The following is a 13479-nucleotide window of genomic DNA, read 5'->3' on the forward strand; positions in this document are numbered from 1 at the left end:
TAGGGTTCTGAGCACTATTTAGTCGCCTTTTACGACAAGCTTAGCGCTGCTATAGGCCTATTCTTTTGACACCCGGACCTGCACGGGTCTTTGACGTTTTATTTAAAACACCTATGTAACCAAACAGTATTATGAGGTTTTTCATATAATCCTTGTTAATAAGAGATTTTAACTATACAGAATGTACAGTTGAATTCAAAATTAAGGGAGATAAATCTGTAAATGACACCAAAATACAATAGAAACTATTTTCGATGTGAATTATCTTCTTGCAGTAGACATAAAAAAGAACTTATTTACAAAAATATATATATAGCCTTTTTGGAGGTGTATCACATATTACGAAATTTCCATTATTCTTACTAATACTGCTAAGGAGTCAACAAATATTCTTCTTAAGACATAGCCAAAAGTGCCACGTATGAAAATCATATGATTATCGTATGAATCTCGCATGATATGATAATCAAGTGTTTTAGTTTCGTTATAATTATGATTATCGAATGATTGTATGAATCTCGCATGATATGATAATCAAGTGTTTTAGTTTCGTTATAATTATGATTATCGAATGATTGACATCTGACATCTAACGCTCCTCATAAACATACGATTATCATATGTTTCCACTTTAAAATTAAAATTACAAGATGATAATCATATGACTTTCGTGTGATTATCATATAATTAGTACTTCGTATTATTTTCACGTATGGGACAGTTGTCTGTATTTTATGCAAAATCGATACTGGTTTGACTTGTTTGTATTTAAAGCCAAATTTGATATAAAATGATTTTTTTCTGATAACCAAAATATAAACCTTAAGACTAGTTATGTGATCAGTAACTGTTTCTAGATGAGAAATAAAAGTGGCTTATTGACATGCATGAATCACTCTCTGTCTGTTTTCTCTTTTAACATTCTCATATTATTTTTCTCATTCTCGTCAGATCTATAGGCGTGTCTGATAATAACTGTTGAAATTTAGACTTAAAATGTACATGTAAGGTTTATTAACATGATTTTGATAATTAGTACCGCAGAAAATCAATTTCCAAAACAGAGGTCCTTGTATCTCCTTAGGAGCTACAAACCTCTGTTTCGGAGAAAGCGCTGCAATAAGTAGGCTTCTAGTATATATCTGTTATCTCAAGATGTAATAGGTTTCTAGTCATATCTGTTATCTCAAGAAGTAATAGGTTTCTAGTCATATCTGTTATATCAAGATGTAATAGGCTTCTAGTCATATCTGTTGTCTCAAGATGTAGTAGGTTTCTAGTCATATCTGTTATCTCAAGATGTAATATGTGCCGTAAGGGTAAGAAAAAGTCTCTATTGAAGTCATCTACAATGAAGACTATCTAAATGAAGAATGAAAGCATATATCAATATTAAACAAGCATATTCGTCATTAGGTAAGGGACATAATTCTTTACATCTATGATATGTTTGTATCACATTCAATTTCACTAAAGTCTATCAAGCTTTCATTTGAAACAGAATGAAATCAATCCAAGTAACTTTGATGCTTACACGAGATTGATGTACAATGCTGATTACAAACGTTCCAATTATTTGTAAGAGTTCTTTCATTTATGTCTACGCCCTTACGCCTTCCTTCGAACATGCTTGTACATTTTTCCAATAATGTCTTGATATAGGGGAGGTGTGTATTTGTTAAATGCACACCTGTATATCTCCAATAGTTTCAACATCATAACTCAATGGATATATTTTTTGTCAAACTGTATATATTTATTGAGTGCCATAATATGCAGATCATGATCAAACATCAGTTTGTTCGGACACTTTAGATAGAAGGTGCAGCCGTTTTAGCTGCTTCAACCCCATTTTTAATGAATTTGATATATGTTTTGAAATTTTAAGGATTCTGTGAAAAGGTCTTTTGGGGCATTATGGGGTCTGAATAAAGCCTTTATTTCACTTTCACTTCTTTTTTCCTGCCAAATCTTTGTTTTGATGAATACGTGTAATATTTTTTTTAATATTTTTTTTCTTTTCGAGTAATTGGTTATTCGGTTTCTGATAATTTGCAATTAAGCCTTTCCCGTGGCTATACATTACAGCACAATGTGACTGGGTATCATTGAATTTTCCTTCTGATTAACTACATGCACAAAAGGTTTGATCAGACATTGACTTTAAGTGCAAGTAATATGCATATTCACAATTGTATATAATATTTCAGGAGTATTACAGCATACCAAAGTGCAAGATTTGGAAGCGGATCGGGGCGGATAATGCTAGACGATCTGAGTTGTCATGGATACGAGTCCGACATTTCTCAATGTCAATCGCAAGGATGGTACCACAATAACTGTAATCATAACGAAGATGCAAGTGTATCTTGTCGTGAGTTCTATATAATATTAACTTTTCAGATTCCATATGTCCCATAGCATTTTATTTACATCTCCCTGATGCAGGCGTAATCGTGCTGCTTGGGACGAAGAAACTATTTAATATGTCAGATCGCATGTCAATTTTAGACCCCCAATAGTGTTCCACGACAGAGATGCAGTAACTAAATGGAATAAACTTCACTCTCAATGGTTTTTTGGGCTTAAAACAACGTACATTGTATATACATGTAGATTATTATCTTTATAGAGATAATAATTAATTTGATGCATGACATGAATTATCAAGGACAATTGGTGTATAGTAAATACGAAAGAAAATGTGGGAAATATTTCGTTTTTAAAAAGGATTCACGTGCACTGGTATCATTTTAAGTTAAACTTACATAGAGTTCAGCTTCGCTTAATACGAACTTGACATATCCAACCTTGGTTATACGTTTGTATTTGAGTGTCATTTACATAGTCGTCTCCCATAATTTTGAAATCTACAATATCTTCTATATAATTTTTATCTCCTAAGAACACTGGTTATATGAAGAACTGAATGTTAATTTCCGTTTACTATGGCAATACAAACAAAATATCAAAAATAAAAATATGTAGGCTTTTTACCCATGAATCACATGTTGCATGATTCTAAGCTGTAGCACTACTTAAGTCTGAAGTCTTCTGAAGTTGGAAAGGTACTCCACTTTGCTTATTATTTGTTTTAAAATGAAGTCAAAGTCGGGAATATGAAACAAATTACAAAACGTTACAAAAAGTACGAATCTATTACACTTACTCTGACAATAACATAATGTAGATGATCTAACATTGTATTTCTTTTTCATACCATAAGAGTATCCGAAATCTTACGGAGATTTAACAACAGAAGGTAAGTAATCAGAAACTACGAGCGAGTAATTAGTGATTTCCATGGTTACAAAAAAGTAACCAATGGTAACAACGAGTAACTTATGAGTGATTTCAATGGTTACAAAAAAACGAGTGAGTTGTGAGTGATTTCAATGATAAAACAACGAGTGAGTAATTAGTGATTTCTATGGTAACGAAAAAGTAAGCAATGGGTTACCTCAATGATAATAACAACTAGTGAGTTATGATTGATTTCAACGGTTACGAAAAATAAACTAATGGGTGACTTCAATGGTATCACAAAGGGTGAGTTGTGAGTGATTTAATGATAAAACAACGAGTGAGTTATTAGTGATTTCTGTGGTTACGAAAAAGTAACCATCGGGTGAGCTCAACGATAACAACAACGAGTGAGTTATGAGTGATTTCAGTGATAAAACAATGAGGGAGTAGTGAGTGATTTCAATGGTTACACAAATGTGAGCAATTTATATTTTCAATGGGTTTATTTTCCTCAATGCGTAAAACAATAAATGAGTAATAATGATAATTACAACGAAGAGCGAGTAATGAATGATGTCAGTGGTACAAAAAAAACAAATAGTGAGAAATGAGCGACTTCAATGGTACAAAAAAACAAAGAGTGAATAATGAATGACTTCAATGGTAATAGGTGAATTCAGTAGGTTAAAAATGACCAATAGTTAAACCAAAAAATACTGAGCAGTTCTATTGTATGAAATAAAAAGAGTAAAGAATTTGTGATTTTTTGTCCATTTGTTGGTCAGTGATAATCAATTATACTATTACTGAAAAGATTTCAAAAATCATTAAATAGTTCTTTTTTTCAACGAGAAATTAAATGCATTGCTTAAGGCAAATAAAAATTATGTGTACGTTTGTGTAAACCAGTTTACAAATCTCAGTAACTTGGATAGTTTCAGTTGTTTTTAGGTCAACGCTTGAAGGATTGATGAAATTGAATATGATTAAAACATACCGCTGATTCAAATAGTTGTGTCCTTAATCTATGTCAATTTTTTTATATTACAGAACCAATGACAACATCTCACTACGGTCTACAAGGTAAGGAAGGCCTGTAACGACATACATCCTGTCTAATCCAAACTCATTTTCGACTGTAAAATTGTTTCGGTATAGACCGGAAACACTTTTTTTAGAAAGGGATGGTCAAGCGCGCTATAAAACCATGTTTAAGGAGGTAGACGTAAGGTAAGGGACATAACTCTTTACATCTATGATATGTTTGTATCACATTCAATTTCACTAAAGTCTATCAAGCTTTCATTTGAAACAGAATGAAATCAATCCAAGTTACTTTGATGCTTACATGAGATTGATGTACAATGTTGATTACAAACGTTCCAATTATTTGTAATAGTTGCGTCATTTATGTCTACGCCCTTAAGCCTTCCTTCGGACATGCTTGTACATTGTTTCAAGTCAAAACCATTGTGGTAGTATTCAACTTGTCCATTTCTTTCCGTTCCTCCCACGTTAACGAATCCTTCTTTTGGAGTAAGAAGCATACGGCTCCGGTATAGGAGGCTAAATTGTCCGACCCTACCCACCTCTCCCTATTCCCAGTGGCGATCAAAATATGTTGACCCCATTATCCTTGTGTCCCTTCCCATTTTTCATTGCATCATCATTTCATGTTCATTTTATCATCCATTTCATGTTCATCGCCTGCATATAGCTGAAATGTTACTGCTCGGGCGTTAAACCAAACAATCAATCAATCAATCCATTGTTTTCCTTGATATTGCCATTTGTTATACAGAATGTACCACATTTTTTATTTTGCCTAAAGTTTTTCACCCATCATTTTGTATTTTTATATGAAGTGCTTTAAAAGTCATGACAATGATGGTAAAAAAGTAATAAACACATGACCAACATTTCGTGCAACACATATGCTGCATGCATTAAAAATATGAAGAAAATAGTTATATCAGAATCGAAATAAATCACGGAAATTATATTTTATCATTGTTTTACCTCGATGTCACATAAATGGCCAGCATGTGGTAAAACGATGGTACAGTGTAGTTTTCGTGATTTATTTCTTAAACTACCCTTTATTTAATCTTTAATACATGTTTTTATTTTAATAGTCTCTCGAGGACAGATTACACGTGAGTATACATTATCTAAATTTTATAGTTTTATCATGATAGACTTCACGTGAGTATATATTTGAATTTTAACAAATTTATAGGGATAGATTACACGCAGGTATACATTCACAAGTAAATTTAACAGTTTTGTCAGGATAAACTACATATATACTTTTATATATATTTTAATATATATTTTTTTCACTTTCGTTACGTTTCTAACCAGGAGATACGTTATACAAGACAAAAGGTCTATTGAAGGATCATGTAAACTACAAATATAAACGCCAACTAAAACATGTAAAACAAAAAATACTTTTGCCCTCATAAAACGGTGTGCCTGTTTCTATATGAATTATTGTTTTTATTTAGTGCATTAAATATCAGTCTCTGTAAGAATCAGGCTGTTTATAAAACATGGTAAAAACACAATTTAAATGTGCAGAGCTTCAGAGATCAAACATTGAGTTTTGTTTTTTTTTAATAGAGAAATTATCATTGAGTGAGATCATTTTATCAGATCGTTGGGGTTTGACATGCATGTTTCTGATTTTCCCAATTTTGTCGGATTCTTGACTATAGGGTATATATTCTTTTACCAGACTTTTTTTCACATTGAATAACTTCCATACCTGATAACTGATGGCTCGAAACATGATATATAAGTTTTTTTATTGGCTATTAATATTCTTTTTCAAATAAGTTTTTATTGAATACGTGCTTTTGTCATTTGTTTAATAAAAGGACAAATAAACAACGAAACCATGGTAATATAAGAACGTGAAAATATGTTTTTTCCAACAGTGTATATTGTTAACAGAAGACAAGGGATAATTCAAAATAAAACTTTTCGTTCAAATGTTATAAAGTTATTGACTAATGAATGTTACGACAAACATCAGAAATTATTATCTTCCTCTCAGCCATTAGATTAATAGGAGGAGTCTACTCATGGGAAGGGAGTGTCCTAGTTTTTCACAATGGACGATGGGGTACAATCTGCGATGACAACTTTGACAGAGAGGATGCTCAAGTCATTTGTGCCATGCTAGGTTACAATAGATATGGGTAGGTATAACGCGTTGCGTTTTTATATAAAAGAGAGGACCTATATAGTGGAAAGGGCGTGTCCAAGGCACCCACAATGGATAAAAGAAAATAATATGCAATTACAAATTTTATTAACAGGACGTTTTAGTCATCTGTGCCCTGCGAGACTACATTAGGTACAGGTAAGATAACACTGACAAGATGTTTTTTTTAACTAAAAACTCAAAGAATAGATTTTCAAATAAATGGACACATCGCGCCAGATTCCTGGTAGACTATGCGTGTCTTGCTTTTCTAGAGACACCTGTCATGTTACCCATGTCATGTCCACTAACATACAAGTAACAGAACAAAACGATGACTTAAATTTTCCACATGTATAAACTGTTCGACTTTTTGGTATGGAAGAGAATAATAAAATCACCTTGAGGTATTGCTGTCACCAAGATCACTTATAATTCGTCGTCTTCTGTAATGTTTTACTTAAACACATTCTTCACTTCAACTACCAGACAGATTTTAATGAAGAATGGTTCTAGCACAATATTGCATTTGGATTTTTGGTCATTTAAAAAAAAAAAACATGGCCGTTACTTCTTTTTATAAACTAAAGTGGTTAAGCCACTTATATCAAGGTATATCTAAAAAATATGTGAGATTTAGAAAAATGAAGGACTTTTTTGGGGGGGCTTTTAGAGCTCTACGTACAAGGTAATACCTAAACGTGCTCCGGAATACCAAAAAAATCCTTGAAACGGATATTGAATTTCGATTGAAAACATCTGAGCAAATCCAGTGATGCAGAGATCAAATGATGGATAAATCAGTGGGTTTTTGACATGCATATTCTGATTTGTCACATTTTGCCTTTCAAAAACTTACACTTAATATTTCAGGAGCGTCACAGCTTACAGCAATGCAAGGTTTGGAGAAGGCAATGGACCAATTTTGATAGACGAACTCCGATGCAATGGTTATGAAAGAGATATTTCAGAGTGTCTGTCTAATTCCTGGTACTCAAATGATTGCAAACATAATGAGGACGCGGGAGTATCGTGTCGTAAGTAATATTGTTCTCACTGAAACACCAGAAGATATCGACTTTATAAATCACAATTGAATCAGAAAAAAAGCACTATTAAATAGGTACATATTAATACGAATGTCAGGAGAGTACCTACATTTTTTTTTATATTTTTGATCAAGTTATGCTCGCATGAACAATTTGGGTCATTTCACATTCATAAACCACGAAGCGGTTATCATTTAATCTAAAATTGATTTCAGTTGAAATTGATATGTGACTATTTATTAAAACTTTTTAAAAGTTTGGTCTTTTATGAGTGGCGGACTGTTAAACAATCGACGTTAATGACGCAACAGTATCAAGTTAGTTTACATAAATAACCAATCGTAAGGCTTATTATAATTCAAATTGAATTATTGAAAAATATGATTTATTGATTGATTGATTGATTGTTGGGGTTTAGCGCCCAAGCAGCAATATTTCAGCTATATTCAGGCAATGAACATGAAATAGATGATTTAATGAACATGAAATGATGAAAAATATGAAAAATTACACTTAGGTACATCTCATGTCTAATATTTTACATCTATTTTATATTCAAGAGTATCCGAAGTCAGAAGAAGTTACAACTGACTGTGAGTTTATTTTTATGATATGTTAACATATTGTGTTAGGTTACCCAATGCGATATTATTCGGCTCGATATCCTTAATCCAACAGGTTTGGCATTTTCAAGTTAGGTATTTAAATTTAGGAATCACTGTTATATTTTTGGTCTATGAGGAAAAGACCTCAATCACGTGGTGCGCACCAAATAATACATATAACAGGTTATTTTTAAGATGAATCACGGTCATTGAGGTTATTTCAAATGGACCGATAAAAATAATTTTTAACAGTCATTCCTTATAATTTAATTTAAGTATCAAATTTGAGGAGTATATCAGCAAGAAAAACGTTGAATTTGTTTGTTTGATTGTTGGGGTTTAACGTCCGAGCAGCAATATTTCAGCTATATTCAGACGATGAACATGAAATTGATGATAAAATGAACATGAAATGATGATGAAATGAAAAAGGGATGGGACACAAGGACAATGGGGTCGACAAATTTTGATTGTCACTGGAAGTAGGGAGAAGTGGGTAGGGTCGGGCAATTTAGCCTCCTGTGGCGGAGCCCTATGGTTCCTACTCCGGGAGAATACCACAGTAGGATTCTTTAACGTGCGAGGAACGTGGCATCTTACCCAACATGGTGCACCACTATGGTTTGCGGTCAGGTTTTCCGTATAACGTCACAGCCATATTACAAAATTTAGTCTATGAGATGATAGACAGATTATTTTATCCAAACAGAAAGCCTGTTACGTCTGGAATTTAACTATTATATGATATGTTGAATTTTAACCAATACGCTATAGCTATATAGATTTGCATAGATGCTATAACTATAGCATTAAAATACAATGACAATTATGCAGTTTCCATAAATGAATGTATTTTTTTTTTCAATTCCCGTAACCATCTTTTGACTGCTGGAGGTCGTGAAATGATCGCCCGACGGCTCATCACAATTATTTAACATGGATAGTCCTGCTTCTCCGCCGATGCCTTGGCATTCAAAATGCCAACTTTGTGGTTCGCAGTCACGCGTGTGCGACACTTCCTATCTTTTTTGTTGTTTCTTTGAGCAAGAACACAAAAAATCTTGCTGAGTGAGTCGGCCTAGTATAAAAAAGATTTGTTACGTGTTCTCGTTCTGGAATGCTTGATACATCAGCTTTTTTATGTAAAACTATTTTCTTTTATAGTAAATTTGTCTAAAACGACAACATACCGATAATGACAACTTTCGTAATCATCAACAAGCCCCTAACAATAGCTGCAGTGATTATTCTAAAAAATAATATTTATGACAACTATCGTTTTCGTTCCGAAAACTATCGTAAACATCCCTCGCTATACAAAAAAACGACAATTTCGTAATCATCCATCAACATACTGATACTAATACTTGTCGTAATCATCTCTCAACATACCAATCACGACAGCTTTCGTAATCATCTCTCAACATACCAATCACGACAGCTTTCGTAATCATCTCTCAACATACCAATCACGACAGCTTTCGTAATCATTGCTTAACATACCGATAGTTACAATTATCGTAATTATCCCTAAACATACCAATAACGGAAGCATGCATCCCTTAACATGATGATGATGACAACTATCGTAATCATCCCTCAACAGACTGATTACGACAAGTATCATCCCACAATATACCAATTATGTAAGCTATCGTAATCATACCATAATATACTGATGACGACAACTATTGTTATCATCCTAAATCAGCCGATAACGAAAACTTTTCTTAGCATCCCTCAACATAGCAACTGTCGTTATCATCCATCAACATACCAATTACAACAGCTACCCTAATCATTCCTTTACATATCAATAACGACAAATATAGCAATCTTCAATCAACTTACCGATAACAACGTCAAATATTACGAATGTTTCCTTTAGGTCGAATACCTTTTTTAGCAACTACACTCCTTGGGACGTTCACGTTTCCAAAATTAACGTTCGTGCATCGTGTATCGTTCCTTTACACATCGTTTTGCGTTCGTTTAAACGCACACTGGGAGCGTTTGTTTGAAGGTACGATAGGAGCGTTCGTTTAAACGCAAGGTACGAGCGTTCGTTTAAACGCACGATAGAAGCGTTCGTTTATTTTTGTACTTCGATTATTTCCATGCTTTAACTGTTATTTTTATATTTTTTTGATATTATTAATTTATATAATTTCATTTATTTTATTTTTTATTTTTTCTGTCTTAATTATATGTCAATATTATTATTTTTTCCTCGTTCGCCTATCGTGCGTGCACGCTAGGAGCGTTCGTTTATCGTGCGTTCAAATATACGATAAAAACGTCCGTTTAAACGCAAGATAGAAGCGTTCGTTTATCGTGCGTTTGGTGGGCGTTTATTGTGCGTTTGGAAATCGTGCGTGCCGGAAACCTAAACGTCTCAAGGAGTGCAAACTAAATTCCCCATCGATTACAACGTATGTGCATATTGTTAATCAATGATATACAGAGTGTATTTATCATGTCAGGTTGTGAACGTATCAGATAATAATGGCAGGTTTGGAACTAAATATAGAGGGTTTGGAATTAACGGTCTTCATGTCTTGGCTGTATTGTGTTTTATCTATATCTTATCTTTTTGTATGAGGTGCAATATGTATGATACACATAAAGTCATTTCTAAAAGAAACTTTACTCTGATATATATAATGCAATTTCAGATCCTAGTGAAGTAACAACCTCAGGTTACATGCTCGGAAGTTATTATGGTGCGTATAGTTTATAGAATTATTTTTCTGCGCATTTTGATATAAATATACTCATTATTTTAAGCTTTACTAAGTCAGTTTATATTAATAGCTAAATATAAACAAAAAATACCGGAGTGTCAGTAGTGAGATGAGTCATATGACCAAATCCAGGCCTAAACATTAACTAAAAGGAAAAAAAATGATCTATATACAAAATTGTAGCGAACTGAGGCATAAAACTGAAGATAAGGCTTACACGACGTAACATAATGACTAATGCAGTAGCATATGAAATCCCACAAAAAACGGGATGACATCGGGTGCTCCGGAACGGCAAGCATGTCCTGCTCTGACAGTGGTACTCGTCATAAAGCAAATAAATATAACTAGGTCGAGCAACCATAATACAATCAATTCCTGCTCATTAAATAAATCAAATAAACGAACAATTACAATCAGCATAAACTAAAACCCGGAGAAGATGGCGGTGTTTCCGGAAGTTGATAGTTTACGGCTATTTGTAGTTAACAAATGTGGTACAAGTATATTTTGCTTTGAAAGAATAAATGATGTGAAACAGTACCTAAAGTGATGATTTTATCAATTGTTTTTAATTTTTTCAAGTGTAAGTTTCAAATTAAAAGCTTTATGTCGCCTTTTGTCTAAGTACATTTTGTACCTCTGAACTACCATTTTGTAAATTTATGTGAAGGGCACATACCAATCCGGCTAACTAACGGAAGTTATGGACTGTTAGAGGTGTACTATAGAGGGCGCTGGGGATATGTCTGTCACGACCATTACATACCTACATTCTCGATGAACCGGGTCTGTAGATATCTCGGATACAAAAAGTAAGTATATAATCCTTACAAATGAGGTTGACAATGACAAAACTTTATGAAGCTTTTGGTAAGGCCAATTTCCATTCATCTCATGCGAAGAAGGTACATGTTGATTAGTTATTTCATAATTGTACACCCCAGCCACACTCAGTGCTAAACCCTGCCCCTTTATAGAATAAGTACAGTACATCTGCCGGAAACAACTTCGCGGATTTGAAATTAGTAGTGATAATGCCTTGTAAATTATTTGTTTACATCCCATATAGCAAACCTTATAAGCTGGCGGAGTGATACGTAATGAAGCAAGAATCGGTTAAAGGGCTGTGGAGGAGACTGCATTCCCAGATGTGTATTTTTAAAATGTGTGTAGAATATTGACAGTAAATGCTTTGTCGATTTGTATACAATGTATACAGTTCTGACTCCCAATTATGACTAATAACAAAAAGCAGAATGCTAATCACAATCTTAAAGGGATGGTTTAGATTAGACAGTTTCTTCTTTTGTAAAATTTAAAAATAAATATTGAAATTCCGATATTCTTTACATGAGTTACAAGAAGTTATTAACCTCTAGTACGTAAATACATTGAAAGCTATTGAAAATGAAACCAAGACATATCCAGTACTGATTGGAGCCACAGTATTAGTAAATATTGTAAATTTCGGTATTCTTTACCAGATATAATTGACCTCTCGTATATGTATGCATTGAAATCAAAGCCATACATATACGAACATCGAAAGTTAGAAGTATATAAAAGGAATTTTAAAATGGAACCAAACAAATACTAAAATCCAAAGAAACAACCGGCTTTTTTGTTGGTATTTTTTTCTTTCCCTTAATCGTAGTTCACATCATAGTCACAAAATAGAGGAGGCTATCTTCTCGATAATTCATCCTGTGTTTTAATTACTCTGATTACGACTATATCACACTTTATTGTTCTAAACATCGACAATGGGACAAGAAACTAAGGACTGACGTCATCGTATTTTTATTTTATCATATTTCAGTTCAGACTACGTTTCTTCGTACTATGAAAGTGGGCCTGCCATTTTATCACATTTAAGTTGTGATTCATATTCATATTACTACAACAATGGTATTGATTACTGTAGAGGTGTTGACCTTGGGTACAACAACTATTGTAGTAACAAGTTATACATTTATTGTGGTATGTGTAATTAAATTAAATTTATTAATGAACCCAGACCCCACTGCATCCCACCCCATGTCCACTCGGAAAAGACTAAAAAGGATAATAGGACGACTAAATCTAAAAAGTTTCTGAAGGAGGGCGATTCCATGTTTTGCCCTAATTTTGAAAAGATACAGTGAATACAGCAAATTATTTTAACTATATTTAAAACGTATCCAAATATGTATTGTTATTAAAAATACTGATTATCTCGTGTGTTTCAGTCACTTATTACAATAGTTATGCTGTGAAAAAAAAAGAGTTTGATATTGTTCTGAAGTGTATTGCATTAAAAAATATGAATTAACATAATTCATTTATTTTCTATTGTAGAAGACCTTACAACTGAAGTACCAATGACAACACCTTTTACCGGAGGTACATTGTATTTCAACCCTCTGTGAACAATGCTATCTTAACAAAAAAGATAGCCGACGTAATGAATTTTCTTCCTTTTACTTATAATTTTCTACATTTCATTCAAGAAATAACACATGGCACACATTTTCAATTTTCCATACAGTCTTTTTTTTTATGGTTAATCGGGAAATAGAATTGTGATCAGGTGACTTGCGTTTCCATGGAAGAGCGTCTTTTAGATCAAAGGGTAAAAAGTG

The 13479-nt window shown here is 33.2% G+C and overlaps 1 protein-coding gene across 1 annotated transcript in view; it reads left to right on the plus strand.

Annotated features, from left to right (window-relative positions):
- LOC148596679 (scavenger receptor cysteine-rich domain-containing protein DMBT1-like) overlaps positions 1 to 13479 on the plus strand; it is a 29416-nt gene that overhangs the window by 9913 nt on the left and 6024 nt on the right. The window contains exons 10-20 of the mRNA XM_088562795.1: positions 2211 to 2374; positions 3227 to 3262; positions 4297 to 4329; positions 5382 to 5402; positions 6308 to 6452; positions 7331 to 7494; positions 8067 to 8099; positions 10787 to 10834; positions 11529 to 11670; positions 12678 to 12838; positions 13196 to 13240. Of these exons, the coding sequence (XP_088418921.1) occupies positions 2211 to 2374; positions 3227 to 3262; positions 4297 to 4329; positions 5382 to 5402; positions 6308 to 6452; positions 7331 to 7494; positions 8067 to 8099; positions 10787 to 10834; positions 11529 to 11670; positions 12678 to 12838; positions 13196 to 13240 (992 nt within the window). The remainder of the gene's footprint in view (positions 1 to 2210; positions 2375 to 3226; positions 3263 to 4296; positions 4330 to 5381; positions 5403 to 6307; positions 6453 to 7330; positions 7495 to 8066; positions 8100 to 10786; positions 10835 to 11528; positions 11671 to 12677; positions 12839 to 13195; positions 13241 to 13479) is intronic.

The sequence above is a fragment of the Perna viridis genome, chromosome 15, assembly GCF_037379345.1.
Source record: "Perna viridis isolate PV_CMFRI_1.1 ecotype Kerala chromosome 15, ASM3737934v1, whole genome shotgun sequence".
Lineage (NCBI taxonomy): Eukaryota > Metazoa > Mollusca > Bivalvia > Mytilida > Mytilidae > Perna > Perna viridis.